Raw genomic sequence first — 24,822 nt, 5'->3', positions numbered from 1 at the left:
AGACTACATAGCCCACCATCCCTAGACATATACAAGGATTTTCAGTTCATCTTCCTATTGGGTGTCCCTTCTATTAGAGCCGGGGTCCCCAAACCTTTTAAGTGGAGGGCTGGTGTATGCATGCGCACATAGTGGTAGTGACGGGTCTGGGGAAAAGCCCTTGGCGAGCTAGATTTGGCCAAAGGCCTTAGTTTGGGGGCCTCTGTATTAGGAGTATGAACAAACTGCTTCAGCCTGGTCAGGGGATCATTGCATGCCTCCTCGTCCCCTTTTACCAGAATTACCTCAAAGTCTGCTTTTTGTTTTTAAATAAAACATCCGCTTTATTTACAAAAATGTTCAACCGCACAATCGAACCCCCTTGGGCAACTTATTTAAAAGGAGGAATACTGCTTTTGGGTGCTTCCAGAGAAAGCAAATTCCCCTTCATTTTTTTAAAAAACTCTGACGTCAGAGAAAGTGGTCTGGACAGTCTGGAGAGGCTGTAAGCAGTGTAAACAACCTCAGGGAGTCACATACAACTTTAGGGCCACACTTTGTCCAACGTCTTATAGTGGATTAGCATTCAAGTGCAAAGAAGATGACTTTCTGAGCTGGGAAACACTCTCTAAGTAGACACAGACACAGGGTTTTTTTTGTGGTGCTATGTAAAGCAGTTGTTTTCTAAAAATTAAATTTTCCAGACTTTGGAAATTTTCCCAGAGTCTGCTGTTGCTGCTCCATTTTGCTTCAAGGATATTAGAGTTAATTGACAATGTATTACTTCTATTGTAAAATAATTTTAAACCCCCAAAGGATTGAGGTTGTCATATTCATGTTTTAAATACATATCTTGAAAAAGAAGAGTCAGTGGTTATAATCTACCAAGCAAACTTGGAAAGAACATTTTATCATGTGTGCTTCTTTAATTACAAAGCAAACACAAAATAAAACAAATAACTAAAACTGAGGAAATGTTGTAAAAAGGAGTACTGGATATTTCCTTGTACGTCAGAGAATGTATATTTACACTGGCACAAACAGGTAATGGCGCTAGTGTACAGACACCAGGACTGATCCCAAATAACATTCTGTAAATATTACTAATATTATATTATTATTATAGCTTCTAAAGTGGATCCTTATCAACTAAGGTAAAATTCAGCCTAGAAGACAGAAATCCAGCAGTTGCAAACTTTCCACCTCACTGAAGCACAGAGGTAAAAAAAGTCCTGAAATTCCTTCTTTGCAACAGTGACCAAGAAACAACTCCATATATAGTTTTTTATTTCGCCCTCAGTTTTTCATTGAAGTGATGCCAACTAATCAAAGCTACTATGGAAGGATGTCCACAGATGGAGATGGGGAGGAATCCATAACAACAGTTAAGGTTTTTGAAGTCAATATTGCAAGTTTCACATGGGCTTATGGTCCAAAATTAAAATCAGTAGTTTCCACGTCTTTAAACTTGTGAGCTTCTTAGAATCATAGAATTGTAGAGTTGGAAGAGACCTCATGGGCCATTCAGTCCAACCCCCTGCAAGAAGCAGGAAAATCTCATTCAAAGCACCCTTGACAGATGGCCATCCAGCCTCTGCTTAAAAGCCTCCAAAGAAGGAGCCTCCACCACAGTCCGGGGCAGAGAGTTCCACAGCTGAACAGCTCTCACAGTGAGGAAGTTCTTCCTGATGTTCAGGTGGAGCTTCCTTTCCTGCAGCTTAAAGCCATTGTTCCGTGTCCTAGTCTGCAGGGCAGCAGCAAACAAGCTTGCTCCCTCCTGCCTATGACTTCCCCTCACATATTTGTACATGGCTATCATGTCTCCTCTCAGCCTTCTCTTCTGCAGGCTAAACATGCCCAGTTCTTTAAGCCGCTCCTCATAGGGCTTGTTCTCCAGACCCTTGATCATTTTAGTCACCCTCCTCTGGAAGCTTTCCAGCTTGTCAACATCTCCCTTCAACTGCAGTGCCCAAAATTGGACACAGTATTCCATGTGTGGTCTGACCAAGGCGAAAGAGAGGGGGAGCATGACTTCCCTGGATCTAGACGCTATACCCCTATATATGCACACCAAAAACCCATTGGCTTTTTTTGCCGCTGCATCACATTGTAGACTCATGTTTAACTTGTTGTCCACGAGGACTCCAAGATCTTTTTCACACGTACTGCTGTTGAGCCAGGCACTGTCCCCCATTCTGTATCTTTGCATTCCATTTTTTCTGCTGAAGTTAAGTATCTTGCATTTGTCGCTGTTGAACTTCATTTTGTTAATTTCAGCCCATCTCTCTAATCTGTCAAAATCGTTTTGAATTCTGCTCCTGTCTTCTGGAGTGTTAGCTATCCCTCCCAATTTGGTGTCATCTGCAAACTTGATGATCGTGCCTTCTAATCCTTTGTTTAAGTCGTTAATAAAGATGTTGAACAGAACCGGGCCCAGGACGGAACCCTGCGGCACTCCACTCGTGACTTCTTTCCAGGATGAAGACGACGCATTGGTGAGCACCCTTTGGGTTCGTTCGCTTAACCAATTACAGATCCACCTAACCATAGTTTTGCCTAGCCCACATTTGACTAGCTTGTTTGCCCTGGAGGTCATGGGGATCTTGTTGAAGGCCTTACTGAAATCAAGATAGGTTACATCCACGGCATTCCCCGCATCTACCCAGCTTGTAACTCTATTGAAAAACGAGATCAAATTAGTCTGGCATGACTTGTTTTTGGTAAATCCGTTTTGACTATTAGCAATGACTGTATTTGTTTCTAAGTATTTGCAGACCACTTCCTTAATGATCTTTTCCAGGATCTTGCCTGGTATCGATGTGAGGCTGACGGGACGGTAATTGTTTGGGTCATCCTTGTTTCCCTTCTTGAAGATAGGGACCACATTCGCCCTCCTCCAATCTGCTGGGACTTCTCCCGTTCTCCAAGAACTCTCAAAAATGATTGCTAGTGATTCTGAAATAACTTCAGCTAGTTCCTTCAATACTCTTGGGTGTAGTTGATCCGGCCCTGGAGACTTGAATTCATTTAGAGTGTCCAGGTGTTCCTGGACAACTTGTTTCCCTATTTGGGGTTGGATTTCCCCCAATCCTTCATCCACTCCATGTCATAGTATTTCAGTAATGCAAGAAGGATGTTTACAGCCAGCTCATGTGACCTACATAGATTCAGTGTGTTGTCAAAGGCTTTCATGGCCGGGATCACAGGGTTGTTGTATGTTTTCTGAGCTGTCTGGCCATGTTCCAGAAGTATTCTCTCCTGACGTTTCGCCCACATCTGTGACAGGCATCCTCAGAGATTGTGAGGTATACCTTACAACCTCTGAGGATGCCTGCCACAGATGTGGGTGAAACATCAGGAGAGAATACTTCTGGAACATGGCCAGACAGCCCGGAAAACATACAACAACCCTACGTAGATTCAATTTTTAAGAAAAAAAGCATTCCAAAATGGGAAAAGACAGTGATTTCCATTGTATTTGGAAAAGGTCAGGTTTCCCCTATATACACTTGTCTTTGGTTTTAATATGGCTTCTCCAGTTGATCTCAGAAGGGTATAGAAAACTAATTGGGATGCTTGTCTAGATAAACAAAAATGGGATAATATGTTGGGTAAAGTTCCCTTTTCATAGTGTGTCTGTTTCAAAAAGAAACATACACGCAGGTTTTATTGAAATAGCATTTGACTCCATGAATTTCATAGATAAACCTCAAACTTTCCTCCTGTTGCTGGTGAGGTTGGAAATGGAAGGAATGATATCAACATTTATGGTAGTTTTGTAGTAAAGTATCTAAACTCTGTGCTGCAGCAGATATACTGTATTGCTAAACAACGTCTTGCAAAGACTACAATTAGCTCTCCTATGTTTCTTTTTCAAGAAGGCAATGCAAGGCGACCCCACAAATAAATAAATAAATAAATAAATAACAACTTTATTTTTATACCCCACCTCCATCTCCCCGCAGGGACTCAGGGTGGCTAACATGAGGCCAAGCCCAAAATTCCACAACAAACAAAATAAAATACGTTCATAATAAAGCAAACATCATTGACATTTAACATTACATAAATTAAACCAAACAATCATAATTCAATTTTGAAAAGATCTAAAATTAAAAAAAATTATTATTATTTTATTATTATTATTATTATTAAAGGGGGGAATCTATAACATCTTAGGAAATTAAGATGATTGACAATCAGCTTTGATTTAAAAAAAATATTATTTGGAACTGGTTTAGTGAATATTGGGGAGAGGAAAAGATAATGGAGAATATTCAAATATACTGACATCTCTTCGGCTGTCTTGCAATTATGTATTGTTTCCTTTGGGGGAGGGGAGGGAGTGTTATTTATAATATAAAATCCTTTTTTAAGTAGAAGATCGGGCCTCCTGAAGTTAAAAAGTTAGCCAGCAGGTGGTGGGGCTGAAGTAAAAAGGTGATTTCTGCAGGTGACTGCAGCAGACATCACATTAGTGCAGGGGAGCCAGAGAGTTTTGGGTTAGCTGGGAAGGTCATGTCATTTACCTCCCTCCTTTTCCCAGCTTATCTGTTTCCCACTGAAATTCTTAGTTGCAAGCCATTGGGGAAATAAAACAGGTTTTCACATTAGCAACAAGCTTTTGTGAGTTATCCTCATTTTATAAGTTGTTTAAACTAGTTTGGTCTGGAATGAGCAATTAAGATCCATTAAGCTAGAAAAAAAACCCTTTTTGGTTGGGTTGTTGACACTGATCAACATAGCTGCTTGCATTTTGAAGGTTCTTTTTAGGGGATTATCTATGGAGATTCACTTCAAATTTTACCATGTCACTATATCACATTAGTGTCAGTTAGACTTCATAGCTTATGGAGGCTCTTGTAAGAGTTCTGGGGGTTTAGACAAGTATCTTTACAGAAGCAGGAGATTTTTCTTCCAAACCATTTGATCTAAAATACAGGTTGAACATCTCTTATTTGAAATTCCAAAATCCAAAACTACCCACATTGATGGCTGAAATAGCAACAGTTTTGCGTTCTGGTGTCTAATATACATCGTTTCATGTACAAAATTATTTAAAATATTGTGCATCAAATCATCTTCAGGCTATTTGTATAAGGTGTACATGAAACATAATTGAATGTGATGTTTAGACTTGGGTCTTATCTCCATGATATCTCATTATGGAGATACAGTAGAGTCTCACTTATCCAACATAAACGGGCCGGCAGAACGTTGGATAAGCGAATATGTTGGATAATAAGGAGGGATCAAGGAAAAGTCTATTAAACATCAAATTAGGTTATGATTTTACAAATTGAGCACCAAAACATCATGTTATACAACAAATTTGACAGAAAAAGTAGTACAATATGCAGTAATGCTATGTAGTAATTACTGTATTTACAAATTTAGCACCAAAATATCACGATGTATTGAAAACATTGGCTACAAAAATGCATTGGATAATCCAGAACGTTGGATAAGCGAATGTTGGATAAGTGAGACTCTACTGTATATGCAAATACAGGCGTTATACAGAATACAGAATCCTATTTCCAAAACACTTGTGATCCTAAGCATTTCAGAAAAGGCATGCTCAACCCATATGTAGTAAAAGTTTTCCTTGGTTAACATTACAGATTCTAGTTTTTATTTACCTTGCTACTGCTCAACCGTGAAAACTTATTTTTTGTAATAGCAGAGGAAGCTCTTGAAGGGGGGTGTTTTTTTCTGAATGTTTTTGATTCCCTTTAATTAGAGACTCTTCTCGGTAGCTGCACTATGCCTCCCATTGTGTCTCTCGCAGACTCCACACAGTTTCAATTATTTTGCTGCCACAGGGCCTGATGTTTCTTAACTCCTCACCTGAGCGCCGTGAGTCTAGGAACCAGACTCTAAACCTAGACTGCCCATTTTCTGCTTCCCACTGTCACCTACGCCGAGCAACAATCCTGAGCCAAGGAACTGAATGAGAAGTCTACTCATGCATCATCACCCTCCAGTGGCCTGGGGGAAGGGAGAGAAGCATCTCATGGGATATTGGGTGCCAACGCAGGTGGTAAAAGTTGGCTGTTAATTCACAGATAAGGAACAATACCGTTTCAATCATGGTTGAACTTTGCTGCGTTTAGGACATTACAGATTGCAGTGATTATTGAAAACAATTCATATCCTCTGCTGACTCCTGCACAAAGAATTAATGCCACACTGATTTGAGAAGGGCAACTCTAAGAGTGAGGCAAGCATGGGATGGGGCTGGGAAACTGTGCAAGAAAAATGAACTTGTGACTGGCAAGTGCTTTGACTTGCCTGGTTTCCTCAGAGATTATTTCTTAGTATTTGTGATAATGGGTGGCATCCCATGTCAAGCTTGTGTCCAGGATATTCCCTGTTTCCTCCAGTCCACTCCAGCCTGCTACAAACTCCCTTTTGACGGTTGAGGGTGTTTCTGAGAAGACATCGGATGAGAATGTTTCCATGGAATTGAGAAATCTTCTTGCACCCCTTAAATCTCATGTTGAAGGACTTCACTCTATATCACGCCTATACAACCTGCAGCCCTCCAGATATTTTGGCCTCCAACTCCCAGAATGCCTGGTCATTGGACATGCTGGCTAGGGGTTCTGGGAGTTGGAGGCAGAAACGGCTGGAGGGTCACAGGTTCTGCGGGCCTGCTCTATATCAAAGGTCTTTTCCGCTGTCCTCTTGACCCTCAGGAGAGATGTTCTAAGGAAGGTCTAAGTGAGGGCAAGCATCTCTGCATTCACAATATATTGGAAGCAAGTAAGGTACAGCAAAACATATGACTGTCCCAGGTCTTCCTATTTTACCTCTCCTTGCTGTGGCTGAGGGAGAAGGAGAATATCAGCAACTGTTTGATTTAATACCCATCTAATTATTTTCCTTTCCTTGTTATCTATATTATATTTGAGTGGAAGGCAATGGCAAACCACTTTGGAATATTAATTTTCTTCAAAATCCCTATAGAAAGTCAGTGTAAGTTCATAGGTGAACTAAAGGTACATACATATATCCAGGCCTTCAAGGAGGGAACTGCCAAACCTACTAATTACAAGCTGCTCTGGGAGGCTGGGAAGCTTTGTATTTTAAGAGTAAGGTAAATACTCTAATTAATAAAGAAATGGCAGGAGGCAATTTCTTTTGTAACAGTGTTGGGGAGTGTGCCCAGGGCTGGAAGGGAAGAAGTGGAGGAAAACATTTTGTCCCAGAATGTGAATTCAGATAACCTATTCACCCATGTAAACTCAGAGGACTTCATAGGAATTTTAGGAAAGAGAAGATATGAGGAGTGTGGAGAGGGCTTGGGGAAAAAAAGCCTTCTTACACTTTATTCCACCTGCTGAGCCTCACACCTTAATGATATTGTTTTACTTTCAGAATGTGAGACTTACCCATTGTGGAAAATAAGTCTGGGGTTCAAAATAGTTTTCTCTATGGAAATCTTCCCGGTAGTCACCCACATCAACTTGCAGACCATAGGCAGCCAACAGGAAGTAGATTTCTTCTTTGTCTGTACACCGAGATCTGAGGACTTGCTCCCTGAGGTGACAGTAGTAATAGTGCCGGGCTACCTTGTCACTACAGAACAAAGAAAAGCATGCGTTAAGAACAGAAACAAAGATGAATGGGGAGCCATATAAATAGTAACTGTGAGCATGAGGAAAAGATGTCAGGTGGGCCTTATTTTATCAACATTAATCATTATGCTAATTAGGAGCACCCAGTGGCACAATGGATTAAACCCTTGTGCTGGCAGGACTGCTGATGACAGGTCGGTGGTTCGAATCCGGGGAGAGCAGGTGAGCTTCCTCTGTCAGCTCCAGCTCCCCATGAGGGGTCATGAGAAGCTTCCCACAAGGATGGTAAAAAATCAAATATCCAGGCATCCCCTGGGTAACGTCCTTGCAGACGGCCAGTTCTCTCACACCAGAAGTGACTTGCAGTTTCTCAAGTTGCTGCTGACATGAAAAAAATGCTAGTTGTTTATAGGTTGCCCTGGAAAACTCTTCCAGACTAGGTCAACTGGGAGAATTATTCCTTGTTGTTGTTAGGTGTCTTCAAATGGACTCCAACTTATGGCAAATCTATCATAAGGTTTTCTTAACAGTGACATCATACAGAAGTTTAAGTAATTCTGCATCTGGCTGTTGGTACATAACTAGATGTTTCTCTCATCCTCCCCAGCTGTACAAGAGGGCTGCTACAGCAAAACTTTAACTCTTGGAGGAGAGGTTAATTTTACTATGGCGGGAGGAAGAGAAGATTAACATCTGGTAGAAGCAAACACACAGAAAGGCATACCCAGGACTACCTTAGACTTACATTTGTTTATGTCAGGAACCAAATGCTGATTCTGTGGCTTAGGGAGCCCTACTTAAGCACCTGGCAGATTCTAATGATATGAAGCTTTCAAATGAGACAACTGATTCTGGCAAATGTTCTGCATGTATCTTTGTACAGCTAAAATTGTATTTCCACTAAAGATTCTAGGTTACTGTTGACATCACTTCCTTATTTCAGAGAAAGCATAAGCATCCTGCTGACAATCAGGAAAGTAGAAATTTGGATGATGCTTATTGGTCCTTCTCCTATCTAAATATGGGGCACATCTACTTAGGGAAACCTACCCTTTTTGATCTGTAACCCTGTTCATGCTATACATCTGAGCATTTGGCAGTCAGGCCCTCTACAGATACACCCCCAATGAAAAGGAAGGGAACATGGGGACTTATGAGAAGGGAAGTGGGCCTGCATTCAATCTCATGTGATTGTCAATAGTGTGAAAATTACTGGACAAAGTTAGACTTCTCAGGGCCCTTCCAGACTCCTTATAATCCGTGACAAAGAAGTGGGGCAAATAATTGTGGGACCTGAAAGCAAGTCCAAACACGGAGCTTTCAGTCCTGACAAATAGTCCCCTAACATCCTGAAAAGCTTGTTTGTAGCAGATTTAAGAAATCCACAAAACAGATATGGAACATCCACCAAAAGTTTTTATTAAAAATTTTAAATTGACACTCCAAGATGCGCAGGACTTCATACTATAAGTGCTGATGTGGATATACAAATGTGCACACAAGCAGATTCCTTGTCATATTATCTCCTCACCCTCCTGCTGCCTTTACGTTTGCCTTCTTAAACCCCAGTTCCCTTTGGGATCACTTGCCTGCCATGCTGGTGTCCACTGTGTAAATTCAAGCTCTGTTTAATTTCATAAATATGAGAACAAAGGAATGGTTGCAGAGAGTTCTTAAGGGAATTGCTTCCCATTTTCTGCTTCCATTTAATGACCTGTGTGTCCGTGGCTCCATCTGTTTACAGCCCTCATCAGTTGTTTTGGGATTTTAAAATGCGCACAAGTGCTGGAGCAATCCATAACAGCATATCGAAATGAAGTCCCATGTTTTTCGTGAGTACAGGGACACACAATGATGTGAATATGTGCATTTTCTGGCTGATCTCGGATTTTAAGCATACTGTTTTTCTGCCAATAATGCAATTCAGCGCACATTTTTGGCAAGTGTCATCTAGCCACTGCACTCCCCCCCCCTTATATCCCAGATTCTCTCAGATTTGTAGGAGTGCCCTCACATGATATCTAAATGTTTTTAGTGAAAAATGAGTTTCTCTGCTTTCTCCCAGAGACCCAAATTGAGACATTTGTAATGCAGGAAAACAGGACCATCCACAGTGTGCCAGGTAATGTTTGAAGGGCATGTTGACAGATGTATTATGAAAAGGACAAAGAGACTTTCTCAAAACAAAACTATCTTTCTAAGTTTGTGACTAGGGAGATGTATATGTTCTATGGAGGCCTTATAATTAATGGCTTTTTCTCTTTAAGAAGCTTATGAAAACAGTAGAAGGAAGAAGGAAGAAGAGTAAATGATAACAGGGAGAACTCAGGATTATCCTAGAAGCAAAAGAACAACTGCCTCGCTCAGATACAAAAACAAAATGTTCGTCCAAGTTTAAAAGCTATGTTTAATTTTAATTGTCCTGAAATCTCCATGATCTTGGCTTCCCCAAGATCATAAACAGCAGTTTGAAGCTATAATGCAAAATATTTACTCTGTCAATTGCCCAATTTGACTGAACCAGCTTTTGCTCCCAATGACATGATGATTTTGTATTGTAGAAGAAGAAAAGAGGGAAGCACCTCTGAATTATATATTTCAACATAGGGCCCTTCCACACTGCCCCTATATCCCAGGATCTGATCCCATATTATCTGCTTATCCCAGAATATCTGGCAGTGGAGACATATATATTCCAAGTGTCTCAACTGAAGTTTTATCCTAGATCCCTGTTTCCACAACAAGCCATTTTGTCAAAATCCAATAATTCCAGGGACAGAAAGTGCAGTGAAATCTCCTGAATAGGGAAGGGGTTGGCCCTTCCCTATGCTATCCAAAGCTAAAAAATATGTTTGGCTAGAGTCACACTTAAAAAATGTACCTGTTCCGACTTACAAATAAATTTAACTTACAGTAAGAACAAATCTACATAATCTATATTGTTTGTAACATGGGCACTCTCTGTATTTATCCTATATTCCATGTGTATGAATCTCATTCAAATGCAAATATGAATCTCATTCAAATGTAGATGTTCCTCTCCTCTACTTTGTCCTTTAATATTTTTTACTCCGGTATTTAAAAAAACTTGAGATAAAATTAGGATACTGTTCTTGATACAGATGCAAACAAAAAGACATACAACCAAGTTGCTACTTGTAATTGCCTTTGCATTGTACTGCACAGTGCAGTCACAATGAAGGCACTTGTAAATGTCAACACACTCCTGAGAAAGACCCTGCATAAAGTTATGCAGCTATGCTCCAGCAAAATAATAATAATAATAATAATAATAATAATAATAATAATAATAATAATCAGGAAAAGTGTGAAGCAATATCTAAGAAAACCAAGTGCAGCATACACATGATAGAATGCAGCTGCCATTAATACTCAAAGTTGGGGGTGGTGGTGGTGGAGGAAGAGGAGGAAACTATAGAAACTAGCCCACAATATAATTAATAGAGAAGAATTTATTGACGAGAGTTACAATGCATCCCCACCCTCTAGCAAGATTCCAAACATTTTGCTTTCCCAAAACCCTATGTGGGGAATGGCATCATTCTTTTAGAATGGCATTGACAGCTTGAGGGCCCTGGTCTCCTGCTAAGGAAACATCTCATCCATCCACCGTGACCCAATTCCATCCCAACACTCACTTTTATTCTTCTCCTCCATTTTTCCTTCTATCCTTTACCAGAAGCAGCTCTTTTGCTTCTGAAAATTCTCTTTGACTCCCTTCCTCCAAAGCTTTGTTCCCAAAGAAATCACATAGATTAGCCAACCTAACAACTGAGCCATGTGATGCATTTCTTCAAGTTCCAATATTTTTTCTCTGAGACAGCAGACCTTCGTGTCTTGCTAAATGTGCCAGAGGGGAAAACACCCAGCTTAATGAACTGTAATGACTTAATTCACTAAAGCTTAACTATAAATGTCATTGTTAATTGGAGAATTTAGAAAGTTAGATGGCATCGTAGAAATCTCTATCAAATTAATAACTCAACAATTTAATCAACATGTTAATTCCAGGTTTTATCTGGAGGGCATGATAATGGGGGCTGTTATACAAGAGACAGAATGGAAGCAAACAGAACGGAAAGAAAGAAAATAAATAAAAAATGAATACACAATCTTTTCAATTAACAAAATAACTATACCTTATGACTCGTCCATTTTCTACATAGTACTGTACTCTGAAGAAAGTAACCAAAGGAGGGCTGAACTTCTCTGTTGCCTTTTAAAAAATAGCAAAACATAAATACCTTGTATTAAAACTCCAGCGCTCAACATTTTGAACCATCTTTCCAGTCCTATCACCTTCCATTTCCAGAAACATTAGCAACAGTTGGAGCATCCTTGCTTTGCAAGTCCCTTAATCTTAATACTAAAGTTCTCAAACTGTGACCCATAAAGGACAGGTGGACTGGAAGGCCCTGCACTAGAAAGAATAGCAACTGTAGGAACAGCAGCAGGAACTTGGTGATGGTAGTAGCTACATTTTGGCTGTGACAGCAGGGTTATAGCCCCCAATAATTGGGGTGGTGGTGGCTTCCTATTCTCCAAATGCCCAATGATTAAGAAGTTGCCCAATCCTGTAATACATGCGGATTTACAGGTAAACTGTGCTGTAGCCCATACATGCTAATTTTATTTTCCTCCCCCGGAAAACCAGCTAAGGAACATAGAAGTTGCCCACGAGACTTCTAGTTGTCATTTTAACTGAAAATTGTATGAAAAAAGTGCAGCTTCTTTTAATCCCATCCCAGGAGAAGTGTGGGCTATAAATCCAATAACCAAACAAATAACCATGAAGTTAAAAACTAGCTGCTGCACCTGCCACATGTTTCCATCTCTGCTCCCTTGACTGATGGCTGCCATTTGCCAGTTTGGCAAGTGGTCTCCTGAGCTGTACTAGCTCTGAAAAGCTACAAATGTCAATTGCAGAAGATCACATCACAGTTAAGTAAAAGCCCAAAGGTCAGCTGAGAAGTAGAGAAAAATGTCTTATTATAAATGGTATGGCTGATTAATTAATTAAGAACAAGGAGGCCTAAACACGAGTAAAGACTTGAACAAGTAAGAGTGGCTGCAAGTCATGACTTTGCTTCTTACCAAGGGCCCTTTCATAATACATAATTATATCACTATGTTTCTACTTTAAATGGCTATGGAATCTTTGGATTTGCAGTGTATGGAGGGGTAGACAGAGAGCTATAGTACCTCTGCACATGAGAAAACCATGGATTACATAGGATGTAACCATAGCAGTTAAAACGGAATCAACTGTACAATGTTACAATTATACTGTGTGAAAATATTCAAAGCTACCATCTAATGCACACAGTAATACAACACACATATATCTGAGAATTTGCATGGGGTTTACCTCTGAGTGAATGTGAATAGGATAACATTTAAAGAAATGCAAAAGACAAGAGCAGACAAACATGTTTCGGCAAGAAAACTGGAATTACATGAAAAAAGAATGGTAGCTTTCATTTTAACCAGAAATCTCAGTATATAACACTTGCCAATAATTAGGTGTCAAAAACAAGCCTTATCAGGACATACTTTGCTGGTTTCCTTCTTCCACTCCTTTGGGAAGTATTTACAAAGCTTCTGCTCCAGGTCAATAAATACATATTCATTGTCTGAAAAGGAAATAGAAGAATAGGTAGCATGTGTGACATTTTTAGCAGGGTTCATTGAGAGTGTGACTTGTCCAAGGATACAATCATTAAATTAAAATAAATATTCTACGACATGTAAGATACTAGACACAAGCAGAACACATGTGCAGATGTCCTAAAGTTGTACATTTTTACTGCTCAAGTTTCACTAATCCTATAATACTTGCCTTAACAAGAGTCCATGTAAAAGGGATCTAAAAATCTCAGGAGACCACAAATTGAACATGAGTTAATAATGTGATGTGGCAGCTAGAAAGCCAATGTGATTCTAGGCTGCATCAATAGGAGTATAATGTCATCTGGAATAACCCTGTGTCCAGTTCTGGGCACCACAATTCAAGAAAGATATTGACAAGCTAGAAAGTGTCCTGAGAAAGGCGCCAAAATGATCAAAAGATTGGAGGCTAAACCTTATGAGAAGTGGCCTAGGGAACTGGATAGATTTAGCATAGCAAAAAGATAAATAATAGCCATATCTGAAAGGATGTCAGATGGAAGAAGTGGCAAACTTGTTTCCTGCTTCTCCAGAAACTAGAACACGGAACAACAACAACAATAACAATAAACTTTATTTGTACCCTGCCCTATCTACCCTAGGGGATTCAGGGCAGTTTCGAGTAAAAAAGTCAAACATTCAGTGCTGCGCAACGGATTCAAACTGCAAGAAGAGAGCCCACCTAAATATTAGGTGTGAAAGCTATTCAGTAGTGGAATATGCTGCCTTGGAGAATTGGGAGACAGTTTATTTAAGCTGAGGCTGGATTCAGACTCAGTTGGGAGTGCTTCTATTGTGTGTTCCTACATGGCAGCGGATTGGACTAGATGGCCCTTGTGGTCTCTTCCAACTTTGATTCTACATCCAGTTTAGCTCTATAGGTGAGTGCCAACTTCTTCCTCACTGCAAAGAAACAGAGAAAAATCTACTTTCAAGCAGACCCAAATGGAGGAACACGAAGACACTTGCCCGCCCCCAAATACCCAAAAATACCAGCAGAGGATGCCAATGGTTGCCTCCTGGGTTTCTTAGCATTAACAGGTGCATTAAACTTTTGTATATGAGCTGGGAGTACATTTCACAGTATTTGTACCTTGAACAGAATACCCAGCTGCATGACTGTTCAGGTTCATTTCTGGGAAGCAGATGACTAAACACAGAAACTGAGTGTTATTTGTGTGTGGAAGAGGGATGGAGGGGGAGGCAACCTATGAGACTTATTAAGCCACTTTAGAATTTCATAAACAGTGAGCGATCTCCCTGCCTTTCTCTGCCAAGAGCCCTCCTTTCCCCCCACTCCCATTCTCTGCTTTTCAGACTCAGCCTGCTTTATTCAGCCATCATCCACCCTTTGGTGCAGGAATGCTGCAGCAGTACATTCCAACTCTAATGAGGTTAATATTGTCAAAATGCCAACCTGCAGTGTAATCCTTCACTTACAGAATCAGAAGGTTCTTTCTCCCCCACTCCAACATTCCCTCCCAGATAAATGGGGGGGGGGGAGAAAAAACCAACAGATTAAAGGTGAAATTTACAGATCCTTGTCATGTGCTTAAGTTGCTTCTTTTTTGATGTGTTCCTTTGATTAAATAAAAAGCAAGCACAATTCAATCCGATTAAAGCAAAAGTGGCGAGGATAAAAGGAAATATTTAGTTATGCACGCAAGCTTGCATATTTAAGGGTCATTTACAAAATATTCTGATCAGAGAAGCAAGAAAAGTGTTGCTTGGCTTTTCTGGGATACATGGACTCAAACAGTAGCAGGGTTCATATCCAGAACACCCGCACTCATAGCTCTATTCAGGCAAGCTAATTTCTGTCCTTGGAGAAACCACTAGAATGGGGATAGCGCTCTTCTCTCCCCAAAGTCTAGAAAACCAGTCTTTTCTGGATTCTGAGATCATTGTCTTTCGTAGTGCTGTAGAAACACTAGGCACTGAAAAAGGCTTTTGGTTACACCAAAATATCCGAAAGATGTCCAGATCTCAGCTGTCATGGGTTTGGATCCATCTCTACATAGATAGATAGAACACACAGGCTAAAATAATTAATTGTACTTTTTGCAAGCTTTCTCTATATCATAATTTAAATCAGCGATTCCCAAAGTGGGCACTACCGCCCCCTGGTGGGCGCTGGAGTGATCCAGGGGGGCGATGATGGCACCTATTAGGAGACGGGGGAGGGGCCAGGGGAGGGGCGTGGCCTCTTCCCAAGTGCCGGAGACAGGGCTGAGCCCCTGAGGCACCTGTTAGGACACAGGGAGCGTAGCTAGAGGAGTGGGCATGGCATCTTCCCAAGAGCCCGAGACAGGGCTGAGAATCTATACCTCTCCTGAGGAACTTGTTGGAACACAGAGGGCGAGGCTAGGGAAGGGGGCGGGGCCTCCTTCCAAGAGCTCGAGACAGGGCTGAGCCTCTCCTGAGAGGCCTTTTAGGACTAAAGGGTGGGGCTAGGGGTGGGGGGGGACCTCTTCTCAAGAGCGCGAGGCAGGGCTGAGCCTCTGTAGACCTCCCCTGAGGCGCTTGTTAGAACACGGGGGCAGGGTATAGAGGTTCAGCCCTGTCAGGCACTTGGGAAGAGGCCCCGCCCCCTCCTCTAGCCCCTCCCCCTGTGTCCTGGCAGGTGCCGCAGGACAGGGATAGAAGCTCAGTCCTGCCTCAGAGCTCGTAACTCTGCCCATCCCAGTCCTGGCTGCCCATTTGTGGCCCCACCCACCTCCCCCTCGCAGCCCTGCATCTTGGACTAGGGGAGAGGCTCAGCCCCGCCCTTTTGAGCAGGAGCCACACCCACCCCTCTAAGCCACGCCCCCCTTTCCAGGGGACGCTGAGTCATATTTTTTCTGGAAAGGGGGTGGGAGGCCAAATAAGTTTGGGAACCACTGATTTTAATTGAAAGTCTGCTAAATTTCAGCAAAAACTTTACAAATTATATCTTTGAAAAGAATCCAATATATCTGACCCCAGATAATTCTGTCTAGTATTGATGAAAACGAAAAAAAAATGGATGGCTGAAGAGCCACAGGGGAAAATGAGAAATGAAAAGCACTCCCCTCCTTCTTCCAATAGACCATAGGATTCTGACATGTTTTCCATGATGCCCATGGTGAGTGATCATGGGGTTCCATGCTTACTTTTTACGACACTAATGCCAAAGAAGTGTGGGTCCTTAATTTTCAGAATGTCACAAACTTTGTCAAAGAGTTCTTGTCCAGTTGCTTTTGCCTACAAGCAAAAAAAGAAAAAGGAAAGAAAGTGAAATACGTAATCAACCTAACCCTGAAACACCATGGGAGAGTCTAAGACATATGGACACTGAAAAATTGAAGGAGCAAAGTCCCAAGTCTGTGTAAACTTTTTCAGTGAGGAATCTGAGTCACTGAATTATGACATGAGATAGCATGAACTGTACACACTGTCCCACTGTGTATTGATGGTGGACTGAAACTTCCAGCATTGCTCACTATTAGCTATGCTGGCCAATATTTTGATTATTAGTAGTGTGAAGAACACTATAATTTTGTATAATTTCTTATGATGAACAGAATAGGAGGAAACAGTGTAATAAGTCTGCATATTGGGATACACTGTGAATTTTTCGGCAAACTATACGCTGAGTTCATACATACCAGGAACCATTATTTCTCTAATGGAATCATGATTTATGTTTTAATATCTGAAGCCCACCCTCAAAATATAATTTGTCTTGGACTGATAAATTAGTGCCTGGAAACCCAGTTTCCAGCTCATGTTAAATGTAGGTTCATGTTATGTATCAATTCAGTGATAATTAACAAACTACAATTAGGACCACTGCTCTTCTTTAAGAGGCTTTGATGTTATCGAAATAGTAATTGCTTCACCTCAAAAAGCTGCTACACAATGGAGATGGGAGGAAACTTATGAAACTGTGTCCTGAGCAGATAGAGAATAAGAACAGACAAGCACCTGCAAACCAAGGTTTATCTATTGTATAGCTAGATATGTAATCCATGATTGGATCACTTAACTATGGTCAGCAGAAGTTGCTTCTATGTATTTTGAAGTGCTGGTCCAAGGAGAATTATGATCAGGTATGCAGGTCATGTTGTGCGGTGCTCTCCAGATATTCACAGCTATAACTTTAATCAGCCCTAACCAGCATGGTCAACAGTCACTGTAGCCTGAAATTTCTGGAAGGCACTAAGTTAAGTAAGGTAGGTTACATAAACTTAAGAATAAGTGATATATTTTGGAAGTCACAAGGAAATTGCTCATATTCACATGGTTTTATAAGCACTTCAGAGCATAAGAAGTTTTAGTTGATAATCTCTTCAAAGTCTATCCATGCCTGCTAACACGCCTCTCTGACAAGGAAACTATGCCTCTGGTTTCTCTTATAAGAGCTGACTGAATTTTGCAGAAATATTGTTTTTCCTGAAAACTATCCTTTTGTAAAATCAAGGCAGAGTGGAAAAAAACTTTCAAAAACAACATGAAACAAATATTTGATACTGTGGACAAGACAAAGAAGAACTTCAAGCAAGCGTTGAAAGAATTTTAAAAGCCATCAGATACTACTGCAAAAAGGAAAAAAAAGGGAAATGCTAAGTTTGAAAAGTATGAAGAGATGCAAATCTATATCAAGGTCTGTCTAAAAACAAAGGGAAAAATTTTAACACTGAGGAATATATTCATGTAGGTTCTCTTGAAGTCTTAGGTAAGAAAATGGGAAAATCCTGAACAAATCCCTTGTTTATCGAAAGAAAGATCTATCTTTTAGCTTCTTGAGGCCTCTCTCATGCTTCCAGGATTACTGAGGGATTTGGAGGCACTCTGAAATGCACAGTGAAAGGCAAGCCATGTGCAATGGCCACTGGAGTAGAGGGAAATCCATGAAAAGACCTCCGGTCTAGGAAGGCCATGAGCAAAAACTAACACATGTTGGACATTGGGGTTTTCTATTTAGTACAGGAATAGAGCAACTTGTGATCTCTATAGCATGTTTTTATGCAAAAGATGGGGAGCCCAGAAGGAAAGAAAAAGAGGGAAGAAGAATGAAGAAAAATTCAAGAGGATGGTGACTTCAAGGATGTAGTTGCAGGATGTGTGTGTGTGTGTGTGTGTGTGTGTGTGTGTGTGTGTGAGAGAGAGAGAGAGAGAGAGAGAGAGAGAGAGAGAGAGAGAGAGAGAGAATTGCCTTGTACCTCCATTTGTAACAAAATATTTATTTTATTTTAAAAATGTTCAATTTGTTACTAGATTCAGAATACTTTATATTTCATTTTTCAAACATGGTAACTGTGTGTCAACGAATTTATATATAGTGCATGTTAAGTTCCTAAAGGAGCAAAGCAACTTTTAACCAGTAAATTATCAGAAAAGAAAGGGAGGGAGAAAAACTCCCACTAAATATCTTGCCAAGAAAACATGGTAAAATTAAATCTAAACAGCCAGTTGTATGAATCCTCCCCTAATTCTTCAGCTGTAAAGGTCATGACAGAATGTAATGACACCCTAATGTCCCTCTGGCTATTTATGCTGCCTTTTTCAGATGCCTCTTTGAAGGACCATGTTAGTGAATCACTGGGTGGGAGACTACAGCAAAACTCCTTTGATAGTTTACTTTGAACATGTACAGATCTATGCATTTCTCTTCAGAGATTCCTTTAAAGCACTCCGTGCCTTTATATCTGTCAACAGCAACAGATCTTTTAATCAGCTTCCCGTTCTCTTCCCTTTCTTCATTTGCAAGTTTTATTGGCAGAATAGATGAAAAGGAAAACAGGCAGGTCTGTGCATGGAAATAAAATACTGGCTGCCCCAAAATATGCATTTTGGAAAGAGACACCCTCCAAGCAGGTGCATATTGCATTTTTTTTAAGTCCAGATCTTTACAGAAATTTACCAGTAACAAGATTTTTTCCCTTCCTTAATACGCTGATTTCAAAAGCAGAGGAATCTAACATTTTAAAAATCAAATACAGAGCATAGAAACCAGCTCCTTTGTATATCTTTAGTGTAAAAGATCCAGCACAGACAATGTGTTCCACCATTCTCTCCCTTAATTTTGACATATATTTCACCATCCCAAGATATGTGTCATTTCATTTTGTACCAAGCTGCTCCAAAAATGATACGACTACGGAAAATATGATCATCCCTATTGAAAAAAGTCTGCTGTGTTGGAAAAACATGATTAAAAGTATGGATCAGATGATGTGAAGTAAAAGCTACTTGGTAAAGTCCAAAGACTGAGGCATGACTTGTGTTTATTCATATGTAAACAAATGTTTACTTTCAAATGCTGTATAATCATTAGGGGGAATTGAAAAAGAAAAACACACAGGAGACAACAATTTTTTTTCTGAAAACAGATGTATCACGTGGTCTTGTTTAGCTAAAGAATCGGCAAGTGTAAATTTTTGGATAATTATAGGGGGCTGGCAGGCAAATTTCTTTTCTCAACAGTCAAGCCTTCAGGAACCTTGTTTACACTGGCTACTTCAAACACAATAGGCACCGATCTCTGTCATTCATGGTGTGATCTCAGACGGAAGCTTAAATTCACTTACCCCGACGGTCACGCTGAGTTGGTCTCGGTTTGGCAGCAGCACACACATACTCCTAAACTCCAGGGGCATCTTGTTTGGCAGCCGTGGCATACTCATAGCAGAACCAAGTACAAACGTCTCATACCCGCTCCACCACGACAAGGATACAGCAGCCCGCAGTCTCAGGAATTACACCAAACAACGTCTCTCTCTCTCGAACCTGGGAAACCAAAATCCTCAGCGTTTGTTCACAGGGATAAAGTGTGGACGTACTGAGCAATACAGAAGCTTGTGCATTAATGACAGATCTTTAGCTTCCTTCCAATAAGCAGCACTAACAGCAAAGCATCTCAGGACACCACATTGAGAGCAGTATAGTCATAAGTAATTCTAACATTAGTCAGCTCTTTCATGATTAGCGGCTGACTATGTTACACTACAGGAGGGAAAACAAACCTCTGGAAAGTTATCTCAGCTTCAAGGAAGTTGCATTTAATGGAACAGACATTCTCTTCTCCTGAATCATTCTTTTTGTCCCCCATGCCAAGTATCCTAGCTGAATGTTATCTTTTATTTTGCTTTTCTGCACATTTGTCTGACCTACAGGAGTGAGTGTTCAGTAATTTAAAGGCACAACAGTCATTGGAAAGAAAGTTAGAAAAAGTATGAGACACAAACAAAGGCTGGGTATAAAAAGAGAAAAATAGTTAGAATACCAAGCACAAGATTACAAAGTCAATAGTAAATAGCTCCATAGTGTGGGCAGCTTTCCAAAAGGTGAATCAGAGAAAGAGCAATCACATGCTTTTGTGGGTTTAGGAGTATTAGTAAAAGTATGTGGGAAGAAATACTTTTTCCCTCCAGCACCTGATTAATAAAATTACACTGGACTTGGATGGAAATGAGACATACCAAAGCAATGCATAGTGCCACGTAATAAACAAGCATTACACTTGTATTTCTGTTCATACCGGATGCCAGGGCAAAGAACAGGGCAGGGTTGTTATCCATTATGTCCTACTCATGCACCTCACAGGCTTAGCCACTATTGCAAACAAAACATTGGGGTAAACAGATTTCTGGTCTTATCTAGAAGGGCTCTTTTTAATGTTATAGTAATGTTAAATGTTAGATATATGCAGAGCTTAGAAAAGGATCTATCTCTCGGAACCCTTTAGCCTACATAGGGCCAATTCAGACAGGCCTTTAAACCAAGACCTGTCTCGGTTTTACTGAAGGCGCTCAAATGTCACCTCCGGTAAAACTGAATTAATTAAACACCTGGTAAGACTCAAACCTTAGGTAAGATCTGGGCCTTGCCAGGTGTGGGCCAAAACCACACAGCCATCTTTGTTTTCCGGGCTCCATGAGCCCAAAAAAACTAACGGGACACTCATCCCTCCACCAAAACAAGCCCTTAAAAGAAAAAAAAGTACCCAGCTTCTATTATGATCCTCCTTGGACCCTCCTGGTGTGAGGAAATAATGTGCCAGGAGGCGGGGGAGGGGATCCCTCCTCCACCCAGTCCCCCCAGTCTCCTGGCGCGTCATTTTCCTGGGTCAGAAGAAAGATAATGGCGGCTGAGTAAGTTTTATTTTACAATTTTGGGGTTATTTTTCGTTGGACTTTGGGGTGGCTGCATGCCATCTTGGTAGTTACCGGGATGGCATGCAGACACCCCACTCCTGGGAAAGCCTGGGTTTTTGGTGCGTGTGTGTGTGTGTGTAGACTTAGGCCAATTCACATAAAGAGCTTCAAAGAAGGGGAAATGGCAGCCTGGGTGAGTTACTTTCCTTCTTTAAAGACTTTTTAAAAGGGTTTTGGGAGGGGGTGGGGGCTGCCTTAGGTTTCTTGGATTCCAAGAGCCCAAGAAACCTGAGACAGATGTGTAGGTGGGCACCGGAAGTTGCATGGTGCGATCTCCGGTCCCATCTACACAGCGCCTGCACCTGGAAAGACCCAGGCCTTCTGAAAGATCCGGGCCTTTCCAGCAGATAAATTACCTCGGCACAATGCAGGGTTTTTCTGTATTGTGCTGAAAGCATTTGTTTTTCCCTAAAGTGTAATCTGGACGCCCCAGGGAAAAATGCAGGAGTGCGCGCACTATAGGTGCTGTCTGGATGGGCCCTTAAACCTGTGCCAAAGCAGGTTTTTAAAACTCACTTCAGCACACATTTAAGTCTAGTGTGGAAGTGCCCATAGCTAAGAGTCATGCTGGCTGAGGGGTTCTGGGAGTTGTAGCCTAAAAATAATTTCACCATAAAATTAAACTCATAAAACTGGCTCTAGGACCTCTTCTCACTAACCGCCCCCTCCTCCATTTTGTTCTGTTTTGCTGGCAATAGCTGGCTAAATCGTGGGCACCTCATAGCATCCCACTCGCCCTCCCTCCTTCCCCCATCAGATGGGGGAAATAGTGGCAACACATGTTGCCATGTTGGCCTTTCCCCCATCAGAGGGGAAAGGGCACCAAAAAACCCATTTAGCTCTCAGTTGTGGGCGAGGAAGCATCATTTGATGGCAAGCCCATCCCCAAAGAAGAGCCAGGGACCAAAAAACCCCAGTGTGATGAGGTGGTAGGAAGTGATCAACATTAGTTTTTATTCACCCAAGTAAAATGCAAACAACTTGTAGTTAAATAGCCCTTCTGTACCTGGTATGTACAAATGGAAAGCAAAGTTACAGAGTCAAAGGAAGCTATGGTATTATGGAGTAATCAGTCTTGTATACATACCTTCTTCAGCTTCATTACACTAGCATTTGAATTATGGTAAGCTAAACATTGCCCTAGCTGGACTTACTACAGAAACTTGGTAAAACTGTATTGCTGTTAGGTGTCTTCAAGTCAACTCTAGCTATTAATGACCTTTTTGTAGGGTTGTTTTGTCAAGATTTATTCAGAAAGGGTTTTCAATAGGTATCTATTGGTGATCAGGGATTCAGGGCCTAGTGTCTCCAGGGCCTAGTCCACCCCATACTGTACTAGATTATGGTGGCTCAATAAAATATGAATTTGTTTAGCCACACAGGAATTCAACTGTATCATCTTTAGATGTCTAATACTTGGACTCACAGAACATTTTAATATGCATTAAAAACAAGGCATATTGCCAATCATATTCTGGCTGCTAGATGTTAATGCCAGCACTGCAGTTTCTACAGCAAATGCACACTCATGCCTATCTTTCCATCTCCACCTTGACTTGTGGCTACAGGTTTTGCTCTGCATCACAAAATAGATCTTGGAAGCTCCCATATCAGCATCTCTCTAGAACGGACTTAATGGTGTTTGGGAACTTGTGCTCTTCTGACTGTAAATAAAGGAAATAAAAATGCTACAGGAAGATATCTTAAGACTAGTTTCTGTGGCTTGAAAATAATTTTTACATATGCTTGCTATTTCATATAGAATATATTCGCATTTGGATGAATAGGCCCAATAGAGCTGTCATCAGAATACTTCTCTGTTTTAAAAGCGTATGGCACTTTATCACTGTTACTCATTTCTATGATACAGCACTTTATGAAACCTGTCCCCGCTGGTTTGCTTTTAATTACTCTGATTTTATCTGCTTGGATTTTAATGTATTGTCCATTATTTTATTTTGTGTATCATTGAAATGTTTTAAATTTTTGTCAAATATGTTGTGTCGTTGTTTCGAGCTTGTCCCTGTTGTGAGCCGCCCCGAGTCCCTTCGGGGAGATGGAGCGGGATATAAAAATAAAGTTTATTATTATTATTATTATTATTATTATTATTATTATTATTATTATTATTACATTTGGTTATCAAGCACACAACCAGATTAATAGTTGCTCAACTAATTCAAATGCTTGAGCCCGTCACTAACTAGTCCATCACAGAAGGAAAGGTGTATTGCTTGGTTCTCCCCCAACCCCCAATCACCTCCTGTTCCCATTATCACCTGCACCATGTATTTGACTACAATAACTAGATAAAACTGAAACTGTGTAAACAGTTTGTTCTGGATGGGCTTGAACTCACCTTGAAGAAGCAAGTATGCAGTGATCCATCACTGTCAGTAGAGGCTGTTGCACCAGCTACAGCCTTCCTGGACAGGAATAACCTAGCCACAATTATTCATGCACTGCAAACCTCTTGACCACTGTGCTTTGCTTTACATGGGGCTGTCCTTGAAGAAGACATGGAAGATGTAGATCAGTGGTTCTCAACCTGTGGATACGCAGATGTTTTAGCCTTTAACTCCCAGAAATGCTTACATCTGGTAAACTGGCTGGAATTTCTGGGAGTTATAGGCCAAAACACCTTGGGACCCACTGTTAAGAACCACTGACGTAGATGGTGCAAAATGCAGCATCTCTACTGCTGGCTGGAATATCACAAAGAAGGCATGCAGTGCCCTCCAATTATTGAATGCCCTGATAAATTTGTGAACATCCTGCAGCTCCTCCATGATGGAAACAGTCTTGGACAGCAATGACTCCCAAAGTGACTCATTTAAAGTGGGATCACGTGTCAAAAATGGATGCATTATTGTCCCAACCAAATTATCCATTTTCATAGCTGTGATTCTATATACCTTGTTGATGGTCACAACAACTTCAGTTAAAGAACTTATTTATTTATTTATTTGCAGCATTTGTATTCCGCCCTTCTCACCCCGAAGGGGACTCAGGGCAGATCACACTGTACACATATAAGGCAAATATTCAATGCCATATAACATAGAACAGAGACAGACGCAGAGGCAATTTAAACCTTCTCCAGCTTCCAGAGGGTATGCTTGATTCTGGCCACAGGGGGAGCAGCTGCTTCATCATCCACTGCGATGGCACTTCCTCATTCCAATGGCGGCTGGATGATTTTTATGGTGTCGTAAATTAGCCTCCCCACATATAAGTGGTACCTAAATTTCCTACTTGATAGATGCAACTATCTTTCGTGTTGCATAGGTCAGCAACGAGCAGGGACTATATTTTATTTTTAATTGTCATGTTCTCACCCCGACATGAGCTGGCCTCAAACTCATGACCTCTTGTTCAGAGTGATTTATTGCAGC

General features: G+C 40.9%; 1 protein-coding gene across 3 annotated transcripts in view; it reads right to left on the bottom strand.

The window, feature by feature from the left end:
- Positions 1-24,822, bottom strand: part of frmd1 (FERM domain containing 1) — a 60,850-nt gene that overhangs the window by 11,883 nt on the left and 24,145 nt on the right. For all 3 annotated transcript variants that reach the window (XM_008124645.3, XM_008124639.3, XM_062976053.1), the window contains 5 exons: positions 19,802-20,000; positions 16,382-16,472; positions 13,137-13,216; positions 11,723-11,799; positions 7,377-7,563 (listed from right to left, as the gene is read on the bottom strand). In XM_008124645.3, coding sequence (XP_008122852.2) covers positions 7,377-7,563; positions 11,723-11,799; positions 13,137-13,216; positions 16,382-16,472; positions 19,802-19,897 — 531 coding nt within the window. In that variant the 5' untranslated portion in view covers positions 19,898-20,000. The remainder of the gene's footprint in view (positions 1-7,376; positions 7,564-11,722; positions 11,800-13,136; positions 13,217-16,381; positions 16,473-19,801; positions 20,001-24,822) is intronic.

This window comes from Anolis carolinensis, chromosome 1 (genome assembly GCF_035594765.1).
Source record: "Anolis carolinensis isolate JA03-04 chromosome 1, rAnoCar3.1.pri, whole genome shotgun sequence".
NCBI classification, from domain to species: Eukaryota; Metazoa; Chordata; class Lepidosauria; order Squamata; family Dactyloidae; genus Anolis; species Anolis carolinensis.
The sequence above is the reverse complement of the archived record's forward strand: the minus strand, read 5'-3'. Positions and strand labels throughout refer to the sequence as shown.